Source organism: Bos javanicus, chromosome 3, assembly GCF_032452875.1.
Source record: "Bos javanicus breed banteng chromosome 3, ARS-OSU_banteng_1.0, whole genome shotgun sequence".
In the NCBI taxonomy this organism is placed as follows: Eukaryota; Metazoa; Chordata; class Mammalia; order Artiodactyla; family Bovidae; genus Bos; species Bos javanicus.
In genome coordinates, this window is record NC_083870.1 from 70,834,999 (window position 1) to 70,858,609 (window position 23,611).

At 35.1% G+C, this 23,611-nt stretch overlaps 2 protein-coding genes across 7 annotated transcripts in view; one reads left to right on the forward strand and one right to left on the reverse strand.

Annotated features, from left to right (window-relative positions):
* Window positions 1-3,045: 3,045 nt before the first annotated feature.
* FPGT (fucose-1-phosphate guanylyltransferase) lies at window positions 3,046-10,946 on the reverse strand. 2 transcript variants are annotated; one of them, XM_061411592.1, is made up of 4 exons: window positions 10,753-10,946; window positions 9,052-9,219; window positions 7,816-7,908; window positions 3,046-5,762 (listed from the first exon to the last, which is right to left on the reverse strand). In XM_061411592.1, the coding sequence occupies exons 1-4, from the start codon at window positions 10,832-10,834 to the stop codon at window positions 4,303-4,305; spliced, it is 1,803 nt and encodes a 600-aa protein (XP_061267576.1). In that variant the 5' UTR covers window positions 10,835-10,946; the 3' UTR covers window positions 3,046-4,302. The 2 variants fall into 2 exon arrangements, with proteins under 2 accessions (XP_061267576.1, XP_061267577.1); XM_061411593.1 differs by lacking the exon at window positions 7,816-7,908.
* Window positions 10,947-10,980: 34 nt separating this feature from the next.
* LRRIQ3 (leucine rich repeats and IQ motif containing 3) overlaps window positions 10,981-23,611 on the forward strand; it is a 207,349-nt gene continuing 194,718 nt past the window's right edge. Inside the window, exons 1-2 of one of the 5 annotated variants that reach the window (XM_061411589.1) lie at window positions 10,981-11,154; window positions 20,098-20,230. In XM_061411589.1, coding sequence (XP_061267573.1) covers window positions 20,210-20,230 — 21 coding nt within the window. In that variant the 5' untranslated portion in view covers window positions 10,981-11,154; window positions 20,098-20,209. The remainder of the gene's footprint in view (window positions 11,155-20,097; window positions 20,231-23,611) is intronic. The other 4 variants (XM_061411585.1, XM_061411586.1, XM_061411587.1 and 1 more) reach the window with 4 other exon arrangements.

Sequence of the window (23,611 nt, forward strand, 5' to 3'; positions counted from 1 at the left end):
AAAGAAACAAAAGAGACTATAGCAAAAATCAACAAAGCCAAAAGCTGGTTCTTCGAAAGGATAAATAAAATTGACAAACCATTAGCCAGACTCATCAAGAAACAAAGGGAGAAAAATCAAATCAATAAAATTAGAAATGAAAATGGGAGAGATCACAACAGACAACACAGAAATACAAAGGATCAGAAGAGACTACTATCAGCAATTATATGCCAATAAAATGGACAATGTGGAAGAAATGGACAACTTTCCAAAACTGGAGCAGGAAAAAATAGAAAATCTTAACAGACCCATCACAAGCATGGAAATTCAAACTGTAATCAGAAATCTTCCAGCAACAAAAGCCCAGGTCGAGACGGGCTTCACAGCTGAATTCTACCAAAAATTTAGAGAAGAGCTGACACCTATCCTACTCAAACTCTTCCAGAAAATTGCAGAAGGTAAACTTCCAAACTCATTCTATGAGGCCACAATCACCCTAATACCAAAACCTGACAAAGATGCCACAAAAAAAGAAAACTACAGGCCAATATCACTGATGAACATAGATGCAAAAATCCTTAACAAAATTCTAGCAATCAGAATCCAACAACATATTAAAAAGATCATACCCCATGACCAAGTGGGCTTTATCCTAGGGATACAAGGATTCTTCAATATCTGCAAATCAATGTAATACACCACATTAACAAATTGAAAAATAAAAGACATGATTATCTCAATAGATGCAGAGAAAGCCTTTGACAAAATTCAACATCGATTTATGATGAAAACTCTCCAGAAAGCAGGAATAGAAGGAACATACCTCAACATAATAAAAGCTATATATGACAAACCCACAGCAAACATTATCCTCAATGGTGAAAAATTGAAAGCATTTCCCCTAAAGTCAGGAACAAGACAAGGGTGCCCACTTTCACCACTACTATTCAACATAGTTTTGGAAGTTTTTGCCACAGCAATCAGAGCAGAAAAAGGAATAAAAGGAATCCAAATTGGAAAAGAAGTAAAACTCTCACTGTTTGCAGATGACATGATCCTCTACATAGAAAACCCTAAAGACTCCACTAGAAAATTATTAAAGCTAATCAATGAATATAAGGAACAAAAGATTTAAGTTTAACTATGCTTAAAAATAACGGGCTTCCCTCATGGTTCAGACAGTACAGAATCTGCCTGCAATGCAAAAGACCTGGCTTTGATCCCTGGATAGAGAAAATCCCCTGGAGAAGGGAACGGCTACCCATTCCAATATTCTTGCCTGGAGAATTCCATGGACAGAGGAGCCTGGAAGGGAGTGGCTAGCCCATGGGGGTCACAAAGAACTGAACATGACTGAGGTACTAACATGAACAATACAGCTCATGGTAGCTTAAAATATTTCTCCTGAAATATTTAACATTAATCTATAAGAATAGTTATTGACATAGATGAAGACTTGCGTTTCATTTAGCTAAACAAGAACACCTGAAATGTTTGACAATTTTAAGCAAATTGATAAATGCTTTTAATTTTTTTTTCCAACTCTTTCAGATTACATCAAGGTTCCTAAATTTTGGGTCTCCAAGGTTCTCAAGTCCAGAGGATATTTTGGTGTATGTGAATGGCAGGTGTAGCATGCTAGTTATCAGCCATGATAGCCATGCATATATTTTGTAGCAGGCAAAATTTGATTTTGGCTCTGTGCTAAATTTGGTAATCTTTAACAGAGGTAATATTGTCTAGACTCAGAAGATGAATGGATCATTGCTTGTGAGAAGTGATTCTGGATTCATTACATCAAATTTTTGTGACTGTCAGCATTACTTGGATTTTTGAAAATTTATTTCCACTTAATATAATTAATACACACTCTTTACTTGTTTTGTTTAGTTTGGAAGATAAATGCCCAGGATAGAAGATCAGTATCAAAGTTGTATTTTTTTCTATGCCCTTCTTGGTCATTATTAATTCATCATTAAGTTTACAGAATATATTTATTTACAAACAGTAGTTGTCCTTTACAAACCTTGAAAGCCTATGATTTAAAGGCTGTGATTTTATGAAGTAAAAATGATAAAGCAAGAGAAAATGTTCAATTTCTTACTTATTCATGCATGTGATTATCACATTGGTTGAATTAGGTACAGTGCCGGTGGTACATGTGTGGTACTATATACCAAGGCATGCATATTAAAGGAGACACTGACAAATTCTTGGAACAGATAACATTTCAAAGCAATTAGCATTCATACATCATGCAGAAATATGATTAACCTGGTGACCACCAACTTCTCAGAAACCTCCCACTGATATTAAATAGAAGCCAACCACCTTCAAGAGATGTGATTAAACTAAGGCAAAAGTGAAACAACTTCAAGTAATAAAGCATCAGCATCCAACTTGCAGAACAAGTATCTGGTGGCCACGGATTGAAGGTCAATCCAGGCAGCAGTGTGGTGGTGGCACTTGAAGAATATGCAGCTTTATCAATACCTTTGATAGCACAGATGGTACTAGGTGGAAACACATGGATCAACCACTTTTAAGTTGAATACTGCTTTAGAAAAATTTGTCTCTAGATATGAAGCTATGGAAAAGTTTTGACTGTTTTTTAATACTTCATTTTTTGTTTCTTTACATGTATGTGCAAAAGGGTTACATGAAACAAATCTATATAAGTGCTTTTCAAAAGATTTCCAATAAATAAAAACGTCAAGTAATGAGAAAAGCATTGCATCTTATTTTATTGGCAGTTTTCTTTTTCAATGAAACATAAAATGATGATTCTTAATAACTGATGGTACCTTAAATCAATTAGATTAGAAATATAGCAATGAATTTTTAATGAATGACACATAACATCCTGTGAAATCTCTGCAAGTAAATCAGTAATTGGTAAACAACAGCTACCGTATATCTTTATTTTCCCCTTGAGAAGAAACTTGGAAAAAATACACATAATTATCGTAATTGAGACTTGCTGATAAGTCACTTCTGGTTTACCAATTATTTTCACATTGATATGCTAATTTTATATTGACATATAAATAATAGAGGCACAGACCAGTTCTATTTCAATTTATTTATGTTAAAACACAAAACTCTTGACAAAACTTTTCTCTATTATTAGACTTTGGTATGAAAACATTTCAAATATGTGCCTATACCAAAACAAGAACACAGTGCTCAGAGTTCCAGCCGACTTTTATTGTCTTGAAGCTGTTTATCATCTGTATATTTTCACAGTCATTCTATTTCTCTGGCTCCTTCCTGCTGTCTACCTTTTGGCCATTTGCTGCTTCTCAGTGTCATTACTAGTGCATGGTCAGAAAATTAAAAAATGAAAAGTAAAAATCTGTCCATCTGGTAATTTTAATATTTCTGTTAAAGGATTAATGAGGGAGGATGAAGATAATGTCCACAATGAACTTATGAATTATCAGGGAATCCCAATTATTCCAACATTTTCTTATACAGATTCTTGAGTTTTATGTGTATATATGCTTTCCTATAGATGAAACTTTGGGGAAAATTTTTAAGATACACAAACACGGGTTCAAGTTTATAAGGATAAAACAGCACACATATCTTTTTGGTTTCATTTTGATAAGATTAATGAGAGATTTTTATCATCAATTTCAGAACAGTTTGTACTTAATACTATCACAATACTTTAAACATTGATTTTATCTGTCTGTCTGCTACAGATTTGTTTCTGCAAAAGTACTTCTACATCATTTCTACAGTGTTTTGAAGACCCTATAGAATGGCACGCTTATAACAGTTCACCAGAATAGGATTAATGCACTTGAGGAGAAAACTGCCAGTGAATACTTAGAACTTCATTGTAACCAAAGTCCAAAAGAAGATGAAAAACTTTAAAAGTATATTTATAAAATCACCTTTAAGACTGTTCTACTACTCTGTGAATAAATAACATTCCACAAATCCATCTTCATAAGAAAAGTTAAAAGTGATAAAACTTTAAAAACTCATTTTTATGAACTTACAGCACTACAATACTAATTTTCGTTAAAAAGCTTTATATTTTTGTGTTATTAATGTTATGCTACATCAATCATGTTAATATAGTTTTCATTAATTTACTTCAATTAAAAACCAATTGTCTACAGAAAACTCCTGCATTTGTGATCTTGCTCAATTAAGAAAGGCAAAGTATACAATATTTGTGTTCTGAAGTTCAGTCATGTCCAACTCTTTGCAACCCCATGGACTATAACCCATGAGGCTCCTCTGTCCATGGGATTTTCCAGGCAAGAATACTTCAGTGAGCTGCCATTTCCTTCTCCAATACAATATTTAATAAGATGTCTCTAAATCAGACTGCTTCCTATTCAAAGTAATTTCTAGAAAAATTTGCTCCCTATAAGTTATCATGTCTTCTATATCTTTGTAGAAAAGCATTTCTTCAATGGACAACAGCTTATAGTTATTCAGGCTAAATGCTGACTTGCTCTGTACAGCATTTAACATCTTTAGGGATGTTGTCACTGAATCACTCAAAGAAGAACAAACTGGGAAAATACGAGCATTCCACAAGCTCAAACATGTCTTGTTTCCAGAGAATAGTTCCTCTGTAACTTTGAGATTCCAAATGTCTAAGCATGACAGGAAACAGACCCCAAAGAATTGAAGTAACTTTACATCTGACAATGTTTTCACATTCTTTTTCAAGTTGTCTTGCACTCCACATGCCATTGTTGAATACTTTAAGTGTCCATTCATCTTCAAGCTTAAGGAACACACAAAAGAATATGCAGGCAGGACAGCTGTTGTTTTGACATAAGCACCACTAATGATGCAATTTTCCCCAACTGAAACATCAGGCCCCAATCTGGAATACTCCACAACTGAGCCAGGTGTCACAGAACATGTTGAATCCAGTATGCTTTGGATAATACAGGGTTTGTTAGTAGAGCATTCTGGTATCGATGGAAAGAGGCTAAAAGCTATAGACTGTAAGCCAAGCTCTGACTTCAAACTGCTATCTGCAGTAAAATGAAACAAATATTCTTCTGTTGTTCCAATGTGATAAAATTTGGAGTTATTAAGAACAACAACATTTAATGGTGTTCCTTTAAGCAGATGAAATATTCTCTGCCTCATGTCTACCAACTCTGACTCTTCTTTAGTAACATTTGATGTGTTTTTGGTATACTCCACAGTTGCTCCAGGTCCCAAAGCCTGAAGAAAGTCTCCATAAGCATCTATTTCACAGTGTAGTGTACCTATTTTTTCATAAAAAGCAAGTAACTTTTTTGCTGTTTTATGATCCATGTAAAATAGGCTGTCTGTGTAGACATACTCAGGCTCTAATTTAAGCGAGGGTATGTTACTCCCAGCAAATTCCTGTTGAAAAAAATTTCTAGGTCTACACACAGCATCAAACTCATACATTTCCTCTATGCTGGGCTTATGAAGGAAACGATGGCAACTTCTGTATTCGAGGTCTCTATATTCTAAATGGTTACAAGGTTCTAAGATAAACACTCCATGTGTTGTACCAACAGTCAAACTAGAAGGATGAGCTAAAGCAGTAAAGCCAGGTTTGTCAAACCTAATAAACTCAGATTCTCCAATACTATAAAGTTCAATATCGTCTGCACAGGTAATCAGAATCCCAGGATTCATATGTGAGGGGAAATCAATGTACATGGCTAGTTTTAATTCCAACATCTGATAAATGGGGCTACCAAAAGGTAAAGCAGTGAAAATTTTCCCCAAAGCACTCGCACTTGGAAGGCGTTGACTGTAGCCACCTATATAGAATTAAACAAAATCACTGTTTTAAAATGTTTATAAGATTGTAAGTAAGATTTAAAATTGTAGGAGCATCAGTTACAACTCAAAATATCTCTAAAGATATTTAAAATATATGCATTACTATACCACAGGAAAGAAGAATAAATTTCAAATTCAAAGAGCAATTCTCCTGTAAAGATTTGATATAATGCAATTCTAGACTAGGAAAGAATTCTAAATATGCTTTACAGGCTATGACACATTTTTGAATCAACTGTAGAACAAGTGAAAAGGAAAATGAGCAAAAATATGATCTTGTGTCTACATTTTAAACAGTAAATTTCAACCATGTGTAAACTACCATATTAAAAATCCACTTCATGGGGGAAAAATGTAACCAAAAAACCAGTATACATAATTATCTATTAAAGACTAATTTCCAGTTGCAACATTTTTCATCAAATTATTACCTACATTTAAAAGCAGTAAAGGTGCATTTATATAAAAGCATTTTACAATATATACTTGTTTTTAATTTAAAAAGGCTTCTCCCTCAGTGATGAGCCATATGACTTAATTCCTTGAGAAATGTGTTCTCTTAAATACATTAAATACACTATAAATTGTTACATCATTTTATGTAACTATGTAACTAATAGTGAGAGACATAGTAGAAAGAGTCACATAAAAATGGGTTTAAATTCTGGTATACCATTTTTTAACTGTTTATCTTTGGATTTACTCTAAAACAGCAGATGTGGAATAATACTTTATCATAATTATTATTATATAATTATTATTTTAAGATTAATAATAGATGTAAAATACTCACCTCAGAGTACATTGTTCAACCAACAAGAGTTAATACTTTCTTTTTCATTTTTCAAATACTAACCAACAGTAAAATTTCGCGTTACAAGAATTACCTATTTTTAATTATACTTGACCCTGGAAGAGTAAGGGTTTGAATTATACCAATCCCTTTATATGAGGATTTTTTTCAATAAATACTGTAAGACTGTATGACCCCAGGTTGGCTGAATCCGTGATGAGAAACTGTGGATATACAGAGTGGAACTACCTCTATACAGGTTCAACTACGAAGTTACATGCAGGTTTCAGACTGTGTAAGGGTTAGCACCCCTAAACCCTGTGTTATTCAAGGATCAACTGTATACATTTTCTGGTGTCCAACTTAATTTTTACTAAGTTGGTAATAATAACAGTGTTCTGGAATAAAACTCTAAGCCTTTTTTTTTTAACCTTTTAAATTAAACTTAAAATTAGAACTTGGACGCTTTACTTGGTATCATCTTTAAAAAGAATTGTTCTGTGTGTGAATCATAAGAAATGAAAAGTCCCTTGGTAACCATGTGGACAAATGGTTCTAAAATATCTGTAACTGAACAGTGCAGGTCCATGACAAAGTTTCACCAGCCCTCAGTTCACAGAGGGAAAGTAACAGGTTTCTATCATACAACCAAAATTTTAATACAACCAAACTTGTCCAATTTGAAAACTATCCTTTATTCTGAGATTATTTCTTTCTTATATTTCTACCGCCTTATTTGTATGGGAATTCCCCTCTTTTATACTTTGTCAACTCTATGTTCTGTCATTACCTTTTCTTTTGTTTTTAAACTCTTTAAGGATTATAGACTTTGGTCACCAGTAATTAGATAAAAATGTGTAACAGAAGGTTTTGCCTAAAGTCTGGTAATCATAGTACTAATGCAGCCTCTCCCCTAAAGCAAGAATCCTTTCTAAAACATTATCAAGAAATGCTCATGTTTTGATGAGTTCTATCTTAGGAAAATGGAACAATATCCATGAAAAGTTGATAATGTACATGATCCATGATTTTAAAGTTAAATTTTGTGAAAGATATTATGTTACTAACAACCTAACAATATCAAGAAATACATGAAATATTTGCTTCCAAAGCAGAATTAACTTCAAAACAAAAGAACAAAATGAAAGAAAGAAGTATTAGTAAGGGAGAAAAATGTCCCTGAGATGTCAAGGGTAAAATACTAAAAGAAAATGTAAATTAGTAAAGTATAACATTACCAGAGTGAATTAATAGGATGGTAAAAGAATTCCATTTATCTCCATAAAGCTTTTCCAAACATCGAAGGGCACAAAGGGTTGATCCTCCATTTCCTTAAAGTTAAAAAGCAGGGTTTATTTTATTACAGTAAATTTAGGTGTTATAACTTTGAGGATAAGATCCTTTGGCTAAAATTAGGCAGAGAGCAAAGGTACAGGCAAAAGAATCAAATTAAATACACATTTCCTGGCAATTAAATAATTAGTAATAAAACCCAGAGATCAGGCCAACTCAATAAAAGTTGAGTTAATTCTTTCATGAAAATAGTAATATAAAGAAAGAAATGATAAATTAGGCACTAGAAGACTATAAATTTGCACATTCACTTGGACTTAAGAACCATAAAAGTCATTAAAATAATTCTCCCATATGATCAAATAGGTGCCTTAGATTTACTCTCCAAAAAGGTTTTTAGAACCTGATTTCCTAAAAAATCATGTAAGTTTCCTAAAACTTTACAAATGGAAGTGAATGTAACTTCCATTTACTAGTTACCTTGGACAAGTTACCTAACATTTTGTACCTAAATCTCATTCAAACATCAGACTCACAGAAGTACTGACCATATTTTACAAAGGTTAAAACATCAGCTAATTAGGACATGCCAATATCAGATACAAATACCCGAATTCTGGTATCAAGGGGCTTCAGTTTTAAGTATCACATGGAAAACGGCCCCCAGAAAAATGGCATGTATTTTTATTTATAAGGGAAGGTCAAAAGGCAAAGCTGACAACTTGTTTTTAAAAGTAAACATCTTACAATACTTATGCAATTAGACTGTGCTCTTTCACATTGTGCATTGTGGTCTCAAGAGGCAGTATCTATTTTTCCTGACTTGCTCCCTTCATTTTATTTCTGAACAAACTGTGGAGTTCGGAGGGAACTTAAGAGAACTACGGATAAGGTTCAAAGGAATGTTTACCATCAGAATAAATTTTACTAAGACTAATAAATTTTATTTTAACATAGGATAATATTCTGGAAGTTTTCCATGGTATGTCCACAATGTGCAAAAACACCTGCCATCCCTTTTATCTTGCTTAAAAACAGTGAATTTACATTAAAAATTTTTATATTTGTAAAGACTACAGGTGGAAACATACATAGTCCCTAAACTGTAAGGCACAGGAAAACTTTTCTTCAATGATTAGTCTACCCACAAGTTATGTATAAATTTAACCATAAATGCATACCAATTTTGGCTCCAGCAGGATCAACAAAAACATGATATTGAACTCCAAGGGGTAACTCCTTTTTTTTCAGCTTTTCTGAAAGCTGTTGCTTATAAGCAAGTTCCTGTTTTTCATCAGCTGCTGTAATTGCAACAATGTCCCAGAATTCTCCAGCTGCCATAGATTTGCCTATGTGCAAAAAGAAAGAAAAGATAAATATTATTAGAATTCTCTAGCTGTTACAGGTTTTACCTATTTGGTAAAAAGGAAGAAACAGGTAGCAGTATCTCCAAAAATGTATCTTCTTTTGAGAATTTGGGAATAATGAGTGTCCAGCTAGCAGGATTTAAAATAGTTCTAATAAGGAATGTTGACAAATTCTTTTTCTCTTGTAAGGACTGTTGACAAATTCTATTTCTTCCTCTCTTTTAGATCACTTATTCCTTTTTTGGTCTACCATTCCATTTACTTAGGTATTCTGAGAGTTAAAATGTTTCTTGATTAAGAAAAGTACTTTTGACTTGCTAAAGATGGGCTCAATTCCTAAATAAAAAGAGGAGCCAAAGCAATCAATGAATCTCCAGCTTTGAAAATCAATTTTCACATATGGGTACGACTTAATGTTTGTTGGCTAAGAAAGATTAAACCCAAGGATATACTGCCACAATGCTGGTGTTTATAAATATGGGTACATTAATTTCTAATTACCTTAAGCTGAATCATGCAAGCTTATAAAGGTTATTGGAGAATGATACCAAATACTGGATAACAGAAAAGTTCCCAGGTCCTTAATGAACTCAACAAAAGATAGACTGAACTTTTGGCTGATGGTGAAGTTATCTAAGTACTATTTTCTGTATTTTTAAGAGCAGTAATGTCGATAAAAACATAACCTATTAGATAGTTATACAAAAAATGACAAGTGGTATAGTCTTTTAAAAAAATTAAAAATTTTTTCTAATCCTTTAAATATTTTGTCCATAATTCCTCCATATTGTTTGGCTTTTCACTTAGTAAGCGTTCACATTATGGAACAAATTGGTGAAATAGGTAGGGACTGGAGGAAAGTTAAAATTGTATTTATAAGCGTCAAAACAGTATGCTTTAAATCTTCCAGGTTTATTTGAAGTAATTTTTGTTAATGAACTAACCAAATGTTTAACTTTTATTTATAGCTTCACTAGTCAAGCCAATAAGTGTCTTTCTTCTCCATCCTCCTCTGCTAAGTCACTTCAGTCGTGTCTCAATCTGTGCGACCCCATAGATGGCAGCCCACCAGGCTCCCCCGTCCCTGGGATTCTCCAGGCAAGAACACTGGAGTGGGTTGCCATTTCCTTCTCCAATGCATGAAAGTGAAAAGTGAAAGTGAAGTTGCTCAGTCGTGTCCGACTCTTCGCGACCCCCATGGACTGCAGCCTACCAGGCTCCTCCGTCCATGGGATTTTCCAGGCAAGAGTACTGGAGTGGGGGTGCCATTGCCTTCTCCTCCATCCTCCTCACACATATGCAATAAGAAGTAAACTTAAAGGAGGAAAGTAACAAGCAGAACGTAAAGAAAGCAGAGTGACAGAAGAATAAAAAACAGGAACATTAGCTCCACCTGGGCCAATGTCCTAGGTCCGCAGGTGATTAGTAAAAGGAAGTGGCAGTCCAGGAAATATCCCAGCACGTAAAACACTCCTATCCATTGCAGGGGAGGTGCTAGGGTTCCTCCTTTGGTACCTCTAAGCTCTGAAAACCTCAGCAACCTTCGCTGCGTGGCTTCTCGCAAAGATTCGCCGGCAGGGGCACTTTCAGCTTCCATAGTTTCACCTTATCCAAGGCGGCCGAGGACTTCCAGGTAAGCGGCAGGGAAGCACCGCACGCATGCGCCCTGGGACAAAACCTGGTCTTTGGTCCGGTTTCGCGTCTGTCCCGCCCCCTGCGTGCGTCCTTCACGTAACCACGCCCCCGAAGCTCTCTGGCCCGCCTAGGCAAAACCACGATGGGGTCAGCACAGAGCTTCGCCCCGTTCCCTTAGTAACGGTCTCCGGAACGGAAATGGCCACCTAGAGATTTGTCGGACAGTGCCGGGTCTGGGGCGCTAGTTCCCAACTCATAAGGCATTGCAGCCTGCTAGACCCGGTAAGGGGTTCAGTTTGGGCGACGAAATTTCGAGAATTCACCAGTTTAAGGAGAAATCGAAACTTGTAGCTTTCTCTCAAAGGCGATTCGTCCTTTCTAACGCGTGGTTTCTTTTAGCCAGAAGCAGTTCCCAAGGATCTCTTGAAAGATAACCCTAATCCTTGGATCGTCATCTGAAGCCATCTGCTCTATCCCCAGTGTTCAGATACACATTCTGAACTTTTAAAATCTGTATTTATTCAGGAAGCTTTGTGGCTTCTTTGTCCTTGCAGTTACTAGAGAGTGAACCTCACCACCCCTCTCAGTTTGAGATCACTTAATAGGCTTTTGGAAATTGTAAACTTATGCAGTGAGGCCCTTAACATTTGTGGTATTTTTGGCATCCTTTCGTGTACGAAGATTAATTTAGAACTTTCAGTAGCATCCCTGGGAATAAGTCAGTTTTATTGGATGTGTTTCTTTTAGGTACCGCTAAATAATAGGTACCGATAAATAAATTTATTCTCTTGTAAAGCACGAGTTTATGATGAGTTTTACAGATTCTTCTGTTCATCTTTATACATGAGAAAGCTATGAATCCGAAAGAATAGTGACTTAGTCAAGGTCTTACAATTAGCAGTAGAGAGAATATTTAAGCAGGATATTTCAATTCCAAACTCAGAAATCATTCTACTGCACGATACAATTTAAGAAGACTGTCCTCGTTAAAGTTTTCATCAGCAACTTAAACATTCAAGGGCTTACAAGTTACTAACCACGAACTTAGTTTTTTCTTCTAAAGTCTTAACCCTGTTATTCAATTCTGTACTTAGAAAGCATTTGAGTAAAAAGGGAAATTACTCTCCTGTCGTTTTATTGTTTAAAAGTTTTCTTTTCTGTTAATAAAAAAAATATGTATTAAGAATGTTTAGAAAATATAGAATACTTAACAAGGTGAGTGAATGAAAGGAAAAAAATGGCAAGAGAGAAGGTCAGAGAGATGACAACAGCCTAAATAAAGGATTTTCCTTTACTGAGTGAAACAAAGCCATTGCTGGGTTTTTATGCAACTTTCTTAATGGTTGAAAAGAGCATGTAGAAATGTGAAAATAGACTGTAATGGAAGATGAGGCAATGATAGAAACAGGGAGACTTGTGTAGAGGCTTCTCCAGCAAAACACGTGAGAGTTGGTTAAGTCTTGGCCAGTATGGTAACAGTAGGGGTGATGAGAACTTGGTTAGATTCTGGATGTATGTGTGAAAGCACAATTAATACAATTTGCTAACGGAATGGCTCTGGAATGTGAAAGAAAGAGTAGTGATGGATAACTGCTTGAAGGCCAGAGGGACAAGTGAAATGGGAAAGGCTATGGATTAGAAAGTAGAGACAGTTATTGGGATAGTACGGAGAGTTCAACATTTGGTTTTGGGCGCATAAAATACCCAGATGTATATGTATGCAGTGCGTATGTAATGGGCTCTTGTGTGTGTATGTGTTTGTTTGCATTATACATGAATTTGGACTTTGTGAGACAGGTCTGGGCTGGAGATATAATTTGGGGAGTTGTCAGATGGGGTTAATTATTATATTATAGAACTAAATAATTAGAGCCCTAAGGAAAGAAAGATCAGAAGAGCCTATTAGCTGAGGGATTGTATTAATACTATATCAGCTATGGTTTTTGTCCTTCCTCTGCCTTTTCTATTTTCTTCAAATTTTTACTAATATTAATTTTTAAGTAAAAAATGAAAAAAAATGTTATATACTGTGTGATTGGGAATAAATATTTTTGGCAGTTGATTATACTGGTAAAAAAGTTAATGGATTTTATTTGTTTATGTTTTATATAATCAGACAGTGTGATATAGTTGCTTAAACAGTCACAAGCTACAGTGACCAGAATAAAATAAATCGATAAAAGATTAGTAGTAACCTATTATTCTGTATAGAATGGAGATGATGTGATTGATCTTGAGTTCCATATTTTAAAAGGGACATCAGACAAACCAAACTATAATAGGTTGAAAAAAAGATATTCTTTGGAGGCATTTGGGATTTTTTTTTTTTCCTATTGGAAGAGAGTATCTGATGAAGTGCCATAAAAAGAAGTGAAATAGACTTATGAAGAACTTTTCTGAGTTATAGTTTACATACCAATAACTTCACCTGCTTTAAGTGAGAAGTTTCATGATTTTCAGTAAACGTACAGAGTTGTGTGACCACAAACCAGGTACAGATTTCCATCATCCAAATAAGATGTTTTGCTTTGGCCACCTCATGTGAAGAGTTGACTCATTGGAAAAGATCCTGATGCTGGGAGGGATTGGGGGCAGGAGGAGAAGGGGACGACAGAGGATGAGATGGCTGGATGGCATCACTGACTCGATGGACATGAGTTTGAGTGAACTCCAGGAGTTGGTGATGGACAGGGAGGGCTGGCAAGCTGCGATTCATGGGGTCACAAAGAGTTGGACACAGCTGAGTGACTGAACTGAATTGTGCTTATTAACAATTAATAGCAGTTTACTTATTATCACTATAGGCAAAACTATGAAGGTTGTGTGAAAATTGTTGCGAGACATTAAATTTTTATTCTCCTTCATAAAAAGAAACTGAATCCAAATGAGGTCCTGGTTTATGGACCATGGACTCAGGTTCATGGCTTGGCCAGTTTATGCCAGAGTTCTCATTGTTTCTATTATTTGAGTATCATCTCTCTGTTGAACCACTCTTCCTCCTCTTACTCTTCCTGATTGTAGTGGAAAGCAAAAAATCTCTCTCTCTCTCTTTTTTTTTTTTTTTAAACTGTTTTCTTTCTTTGGATTTTTTTACTCAGCTAGTCTGGTCTCAACCTATTCACTATTTTTTTCCCCACTGTGTCCTATTGAAGAAATCTTCACCCTGTTTCTGTAGGGCAAAGGGAAACCTTCCCCCCTAACTTGTATTTTGCTTTCTTTATTTTTAAAAGCAGTTTTAGGTTCATAGCAGAATTTAGAAGATGGTACAGAGGTTTCCAATATACCCCACACATGCATAGCCTCCCTTATTGTCAGCATACCTACCAGAGTGGTACATGTATTGTAATTGATGAACCTACAGTGACACATCATTCTCACCCAAAGTCCATGGTTTCCCTTGCAATTTACTCTTGGTCTTTTTATTTTGTGGGTTTGGACACAGTATAAGGACATGTATACATTGTTATAATACTATTCAGAGTAGTTTAACTCTCCTAAAAATCCTCTGTGCTCTGCCTATTCATCCCTCTCCCCAAATCCTGCATCTGCTGATATTTGTGCTTTCATGTTTTCCTTTCTCCCGAATATCATATGGGTAGAATTCTAAGTATGTAGCCCTTTTAGTTGGCTTATTTCACTAAATAATATGCATTTAAGATTACACCATGTCTTTTCATTGCTTGATTAGTTCACTTCAGTTCAGTTCAGTTGCTCAGTCCTGTCTGACTCTTTGCATGCCAGGCCTCCCTATCCCATCACCAACTCCCGGAGTCCACTCAAACCCATGTCCATTAGTCGGTGATGCCATCCAACCATCTTATCCTCTGTCATCCCCTTTTCCTCCTGCCTTCAAGCTTTCCTAGCATCAGTGTCTTTTCCACTGAGTCAGCTCTTCACATGAGGTGGCCAAAGTATTGGAGTTTCAGCTTCAACATCAGTCCTTCCAATGAACACCCAGGACTGATCTCCTTTAGGATGGACTGGTTGGATCTCCTTGCAGTCCAAGGGACTCTCAAGAGCCTTCTCCAACACTACAGTTAAAAGCATCAATTCTTCTGCGCTCAGCTTTCTTTATAGTCCAACTCTCACATCCATACATGACCACTGGAAAAACCATAGCCTTGACTAGATGGACTTTTGTTGGCAAAGTAATGTCTCTGCTTTTGAATATGCTATCTAGGGACCAGATGCCATGATCTTAGTTTTCTGAATGTTGAGCTTTAAGCCAACTTTTTCACTTTCCTCTTTCACTGTCATCAAGAGGCTCTTTAGTTCTTCTTCACTTTCTGCCATAAGGGTGGTGTCATCTGTGTATCTGAGGTGATTGATATTTCTCCCAGCAATCTTGATTCCATCTTGTGCTTCCTCTAGCCCAGCATTTCTCATGATGTACTCTGCATATAAGTTAAATAAGTAGGGTGACAATATACAGCCTTGAGTATATACATACTCCTTTTCCTATTTGGAACCAGTCTGTTGTTCCATGTCCAGTTCTAACTGTTGCTTCCTGACCTGCATACAGGTTTCTCAAGAGGCAGGTCAGGTGGTCTGGTATTCCCATCTCTGGAAGAATTTTCCACAGTTTATTTTGATCCACACAGTCAAAGTCTTTGGCATAGTTAATAAAGCAGAAACAGATGTTCTTCTGGAACTCTCTTGCTTTTTCGATGATCCAGCGGATGTTGGCAACTTGATCTCTGGTTCCTCTGCCTTTTCTAAAACCAGCTTGAACATCTGGAAGTTCACCCTTCACGCATTGCTGAAGCCTGGCTTGGAGAATTTTGAGCATTACTTTACTAGCGTGTGAGATGACTTGCAATTGTGCGGTAGTTTGAGCATTCTTTGGCATTGCCTTTCTTAGGGATTGGAATGAAAATTGACCTTTTCCAGTCCTGTGGCCACTGCTGAGTTTTCCAGATTTGCTGGAAAACTGAGCACATTGCTTGTAAAATAAATTGTAATTTATTTTTAGTGCTGAGTAAATACTCCCTCGTCTATATGTACCATAGGTTATTTATGCATTCACTTACTAAAGTATTTCTTGATTCTTCCCAATTTTGATGATGAGTAAAGCTGCTATAAATATCCATGTGCAGAGTAATATGTTAAGTAAGTTTTCAACTTCTCTAGGTAAATACCAAAGAATGCACTGCTGGATTTTATGGGAAGAATATGTTTAGTTTTTTTTTTTGAGAAACCAACAAACTCTTTTCCAGAGTGGCTATACGATTTTTCATTCCTATAAGAATGAATGAAAGTTCCTGTTGCTCTGCATCCTTGTCAGCAGTTTGGGTTATCAGTATTAGACTTTTGGCCATTCTAATTAGATGTGTAATGGTATCTCATTCTTGTCTTAATTTTCTTGTTCCTGATGATGTGTGATGAGAAGCAACTTTCATATGATTATTTGCCACCATTCTATCTTCTTTACTGAAATTTGTATTTAGGTTTTGCCTTATATTTTTAACCTAGTTCATTTTCTAATCGTTGAATTTTGAGTTCTTTGTACATTTTTGCTGCTGCTGCTAAGTGGCTTCAGTTGTGTCTGACTCTGTGTGATCCCATAGACGGCAGCCCACCAGGCTCCCCTGTCCCTGGGATTCTCCAGGCAAGAACACTGGAGTGGGTTGCCATTTCCTTCTCCAATGCATGAAAGTGAAAAGTGAAAATGAAGTCGCTCAGTCGTGTCCGACTCTTAGCGACCCCATGGACCACAGCCTACCAGGCTCCTCCGCCCATGGGATTTTCCAGGCAAGAGTATTGGAGTGGAGTGCCATTGCCTTCTCCATGTACATTTTTAGTGAGTCCTTTATCACATGTGACTTTTACAAAAGATTTTCTCCCAGTCTGTTACTTGTCTTCTCGTTCCTTTGGCATTAACTTTTGCAGATCATATCTTTGATATTAAAGAACTGTAGGTTATAACATATTTCTTTCATGGATTATGTTTATGATATATCTAACAAAATCATCATCATCCCTAATGTAATCTAGGTTTTCTCCTAAGTGATTTTCTAAGAGTTTTATAATTTTATGTTTTATATTTAGGTAATATAGTTTAATTGGATTTAATTTTCTTGAAGGTATAAAATCTGTGTTTAGATTCCTTCTTTTTCCCATGTGAATGTCGAGCTGTTTCAGCACCATTTGTTGAAAATATGTCTTTGCTCCATTGCAGTTGATTGTATTTATGTCTCTCTGTTTCTTAGCTCTCAATTCTGTTCCATTGATCTACCTTTTTCTTCGCAGTACTATTTTGTCTTGATCAGTATAGCTTTATAGTGAGTCTTAAAATCAGGCAGTGTCATTTTTCTAACTTTGTTCTTCTCCTTACATATTGTGTTTGGGGGATCTCTTGCCTCTTTATATAAAATTTAGAATCAGTTTGTCAATATTGATTAATAATTTGCTGAGATTTTGAGTGGGATTGTCTTGAATCAAAAGATAAATTGGGAAACTGACATCTTGACAGTACTGAATCATTCTATCTATGAACATTAAGTCTTTCTGCATTCATTTATTCTTTGAATTTCTCATTAGCATTTTTGTTTGTTTTTCTTGTGCATTTTTTTCATTTACACAGAAATATTTTATTTTTGGTAGTGGTAAATGGAAATGATGTTGTGTTTTTAACTCATTCATTGCTGGTATATAGAGAAGTGTTTGACTTTTGTGTTTTAACCCTCAATCTACAACTTTGCTGTAGCCACTTAGTATTAATAGTTCCAAGAGTATTTGTCTAGTCTTTGAATTTCCTACACTGATGATCGTGTTATCTGTGAACAGAGATGTCATCTGCACATTTTTTTTTTTTTTTCCTTTTGGTCTCATTGCATAAGCTAGTACTTTCAGTACAATGTTGGGAAATAATGGTGAGATGGGACATTTCTAGTCTTGGACTTCTTAGTTGAAAAGCTTCTTTTCTTTCTGATCACTAATTATGATATTAGCTGTAGATTTTTTTAAAAACAATCTTTATCAAGTTGAGGAAGTTTTTTTATTCCTAGTATACTTAGAGTTTTATCATGAAAAGGTAATGGATTGTGTCGGATGCTTTTTCTACATCTGTTGATATAATCATGTGATTTTTCTTTTTACCTGTTGGTGTGATAGATGACATTAGTTGGTTTTGAATGTTGTAGGAGTCTTGTATATCTGGAATAAATCCAGCTTGGTGTTTTTTGTTGTTGTTCAGTTGCTCAGTCGTGTCTGACTCTTTGCAACCCCATGGACTGCAGCATGCCAGACTTCTGTGTCCTTCACCATTTCCCAAAGTTTGCTCAAACTCATGTCCTTTGAGTCAGTGATGCCATCCAACCATCTCATCCTCTGTCATCCCCTTCTCTTCCTGCCTTCAATCTTTCCCAGCATCAGGGTCTTTTCCAATGAATCAGCTCTTCCCATCAGGTGGCCAAAGTACTGAAGCTTCAGCTTCAGCATCAGTCCTTTCAATGAATATTCAGGCTTGATTTCCTTTAGGACTGACTGGTTTGATCTCCTTGCAGTCCAAGGGCACCACAGTTCAAAAGCATCAATTCTTCGGCACTCAGCTTTCTTTAGGGTCCAACATTCACATCCATACATGACTATTGGAGAAACACTAGCTTGGACTAGATAGACCTTTGTCAGCAAAGTAATGTCTCTGCTTTTGAATACACTGTCTAGGTTTGTCATAATTTTCTTTCAAGGAGCCAAGAGTCTTTTAATTTCATGGCTGCAATCACCTTCCTCAGTAGTAGATGTATGATTCTTTTTGTACATTGTACGGTTTGATTTATTAATTTTTTTAGGATTTTTATATCTGTTTTAATGAAAAATACTGGTCTGTAGTTTTGTAATGTTTTTGACTGACTTTAGTATCAGGATAATGGTGGCTCATAGGGTGAGTTAGAAAGTATTACCTATGCTTCTATCTTCTGAAAGAGATTGTAGAGAATTCATATAACTTCTTCCTTTGTATTCCCTATTGAACCCATCTGGGCTTGGTGTTTCTGTTTTGGAAGGTTGTTGATTGTTGACTCAATTTCATTCTTCGATATACACATATTCAGAATTATTCTTGTATGAGTTTTGGCAGATTATTTCTTTTAAAGAATCAGTTCATTTCATCAAGGTTATCAAATTTGTGTGCATGGAGTTGTTCATGGTATTGTCTGTGGGATCTGTAGTGTTTTTCCATTTCTTATTTCTGATATTGGTTATTTCTATCCCTTCCACCCCCTATCTCTTTCTCTGGCTTGGCTGGAGTCTTATTAATTTTATTGATCTTGACAAAGAACCAGTTTTTAGTTTGATGGATTTTCTGTATTGATTTCCTGTTTTCAATTTTGTTGACTTCTGGTCTAATTCATATTATTTATTCTCTTTGGTTTAATTTTCTCTTATTTTTCTAATTTAATAAGATAGAAGTTTAGATTGTTACTTTTAGATCTTTCTTCTTTTGCAGTATATGCATTCAGTGCTAAAAATTACCTTGAAGCACCAGTTTTGCTGCATCTCACACATTTTGATAAGTTGTATTTTTTAATTTTTATTTGGTTAAAATATTAAACAGTTTATCATGTGATCATCTTTGAGCTTTGCATTATTTAGATATATGTGTTATGTAGAAATGTGTTGTTAATGTCCATCTATTTGGGGATTTACAAGCTATCTTTTTGCTAGTGATGTCTACTTTAATTTCATGGAAATATGGAATGGATATTGTATAATTTTTTAAAGTTTGCTAAAGTTTATTTTATGATCCAGAATGTGTTCTATCTTGACAGATATTTCATGTGATCTTTTGATGAGTGTATATTCGGCTCTTGTGTGATTAAGTAGTCTGTAGATATTAATTATAGTTGATAGTGTTTTTGAGTTCAACTATATCCTAAACTGATTTTTCTGTCTGCTGGATCAGTCCGTTTCTGTAGAGAGGTATTGAAGTCTCCTGCCATGATAGTGCATTCATCTGTTTCTACTTGCATTTCTTTCAATTTTGCTTCAAATAGTTTTACCCAGTTTTTAGGAGGGTAAACTTTATCAATTAGTATGTCTTCTTGGAGAAATGACCCCATTGTCATTATGTAATGCCCTTCATTGGGATTCTCCGGTAGCTCAGCTGGTAAATCGTAACCCACTCCAGTACTATTGCCTGGAAAATTCCATGGATAGAGGAGCCTGGTAGGCTACAGTCCATGGGGTTGCAGAGCATCGGACATGACTGAGCTTTCTCATTTTCAGCTGGTAAAGAATCACCTGCAATTCTGGAAACCCTGGTTCAATTCCTGAGTTGTGAAGATTTTCTGGAGAAGGGAACAGCTACCCACTCGAGAATTCTGGCCTGGAGAATTCCATGGACTGGATAGTTCATGGGGTAATGCCCTTCATTATCTCTGCTAACTTTCCTTGCTTTGAAATCTGCTGTCTGAAGTTAATAAAGCCACTCCTGCTTTCTTTTGATTAGTATTAGCATTTTATATCTTTCTCAATCACTTCATTTTAATCTATATGTCTTTATCTTTAAAGTGAGCTTTGTTGTAGACAACATATAGTTGAGTCTCATCTTTTTTTTCTAATCTCCTTTGAGAATCTCTTGTCATTTTGTCAATTTCTTGTCATCATTGCATTTTGACTACTGATGAACATTATGATTATTGCTATACTTTGATTAATATCTGCCATATTAACTACTATTTTTTGTTTATTGCCACTGTTTTTTGTTTCTGTTTTTGCCTTCCACACTTTTTCTGGCCTTTGTGGTTTTAATTGAACATTGCATATGATTCCATTTTCCTCCATTATTAGCATATTTTTATAGTTCTTATTTTACTTTTTTTAGTGGTTGCCCTAAAGTTTGCAATACACTTTTATAACTAATCCAATTCCAATTTCAAGGTAGTCTGAGTACCTTATAATAAGAAAATAAACCTAATTAGTTTCTTCTGTCTCTTATTATTACTGTGATTAATTTCATATATATAAGCATTCATAACTTCATGTGTTTGCTTTTAGTATTTTGACAAATTGGTATCTATTAGAACACTTAAGGACAAAACTAAAAAGTTTAATTTTACCTACACCTTTGTATTTCTCAGTGCTTTTCCTTGCTTTCTGTAGAACTGAGTTTCTGAACTACAATATATTGCCTTTCTCTAAAGAACTTCTTTTGATATTTCTTGCCAGTTAATACTTGTTGTTCAGTCACTAAGTCATGTCCTACTCTTCGTGACCCCATGAACTGCAGCACACCAGGTGTCCCTGTTCTTCACTATATCCTGGAGTTTGCTCAAGTTAATGTCCATTGGCTCAGATATGCCATCCCACCATGTCATTCTGTGTCTCACCCTTCTTCTCCTGCTCTCAGTCTTTCCCAACATCAGGGTCTTTTTCAGTGAGTTAGTTCTTCATACTAGGTGGCCAAAGTACTGGAGCTTCAGTTTTGGCATCAGTCCTTCCAATGAATATTCAGGACTAATATCCTTTAGGATTGACAGGTTTGATCTCCTTGCTGTCCAAGGGACTCTCAAGAGTCTTCTCCAGCACCACAGTTTCAAAACATCAATTCTTTGTAACTCAGCCTTCTTTATATTCCTACTTTCCAATTTGCACATGACTACTGGAAAAAGCCTAGCTTTTACTGTACGGACTTTTGTCCACAAAGTGATGTCTCTGCATTTTAATATGCTTGTTTTTTTTTATGTTTTATGTTTGTTTTAATACGTTTGTTATAGGTTTTTTTTCCAGTGAGCAGGTCTTAATTTCATGGCTGCAGTTACTGTCAGCAGTGATTTTGGAACCTAGTAAAATAAAGTCTGTTACTTTTTCCAGTTTTTCTTTGTCTATTTGCCATGAAGTGATGGGACCAGATGCCGTAATTTTTGTTTTTTGAATGTTGAGCTTTAAGTCAGCTTTTCCACTGTACTTTTGCCCTCATCAAGAGCCTGTTTAGTTCCTCTTCTCTTTCTGCCATTAAAGTAGTATCATCTGAATGTCTGAGGTGGTTGGTATTTCTCCTGGCAATCTTGATTCCAGCTTGTGATTCATCCTGCCCAGCATTTCACATGATGTATTCTGCATAGAAGTTGACTAAGCAGGGTGACAATATATGCTCCTTTCCTAATTTTGAACCAGTCTGTTGTTCCATGTCTGGTTCTAACTGTTGTTTCTTGTCTTGCATATAGGCTTCTCTGGAGGCAGGTAAGGTGGTCTGGTATTTGCATCTCTTTAAGAATTTTCCACAGTTTGTTGTGATCCACACAGTCAAAGGCTTTAGTATAGTCAGCGAAGCAGATTTCTTTATTTTTTTCATATTCCCTTGTTTTTTCTTTGATCCAATGGATGTTGGCAATTTCTGGCAATTTATTCTTTCAATATTTGCTTGTCTGTGAAAGTAATTATTTCTCCTTCACTTTGAAAGGTTATTTCAGAGGGTACAGAATTCTAGGTTGGAGAGGTTTTTCTGGAAACACTTTAAATATTTTACTCTCTTTTTGCTTGTGTGGTTATGAGGAGGACAGCTATAATTCTTATCTTTGTTCTTATTTTAGATATTTTATTTTCTGGTCTATTTCCAGAATTTTTCTTTATCTTTGATTTTCTGTAGCTCTCTTAGTTTTCTTTGTAGATTATTTCGAATGACTCCTGAGTAGCAAAATCATCTTATACCTATCCCAATATTAGCATGATTTTTTTTTTTTTTCTGGGGCATAGAGAGGGCATGTGGTAAAGAAATAATTGAGCAGAATCAGTAACTAAATTTCAGTTTGTAAATATGCTATTAGGTTTTTAGAAATATGTTAATGACCCAACTTAGAATAGTCAAACTCTGTTTCTTGAATGCTAACCAAGGTTTTTTAAGCTACAATAAATATTGCTATGCTAAATATCTCCTATTTTTAAATTTTATGTTCATATATTTTTTCTGTATATTTTAATTATCAACAATTTTCATTGTTTTATATCTATCTCTGGCTCATCACAATTTAGTTTTTTCAGGTTTATGGGTTTAGAGTCTGAGAGTATGGAATAGAAATTGAAAACTGAAATTTTCACATAAGTTTTTTTACTAACAGAAATATATGTAGCTTCCTAAATTTTAGAAAGCAAATGCATTTATAGGGGAAAAATATCATGTCCTGATTACAAGTGAGGCTTGATTTCTTGCTCCAAATTGTATTTTATGTCATTTGAAATGAAAATGCAATGTTTCAAAGAATTGAACATATTTATATTAATTTATAAACAAGCTAAATTTCATTTTCCAGAAGAGCTGGAATATTTTGACTATTCTAATAACACCCCTCTTTAGTTTTTAAAGTACATTTTATCTGTGGTGCAAAATTATAGCAAGTCTTCTTCAAAACAGGATAGATTCAGTAAATTTACTAGCTAAATTTAACAAGTATTTTAAAATATAATTACTATATATGTTATGGATTTCAGTCTTCTGCAGATATTCTACACTGCAAATAGTTTGCAACCATGATATATATAAAATATTGCTAACTATAATCCTTATATTTTGATTTTCAAAAAAACTTTTTCTTCTTTTATATGATTTATATACAGAATCTTATCAGCTCTTGTGAAAATTCTAGAGTCTATTATCCAGCATTCCACTTGTTTATAATATCATAACTAATGTTTATAAAATAAGTTACTGTACCACAGATCATCAAAACTAATATTATATATTCATACACTTTTAACTTAAAATAATGTATCTGTATTTATAGCATTCAAAGTTCCAGGGAAT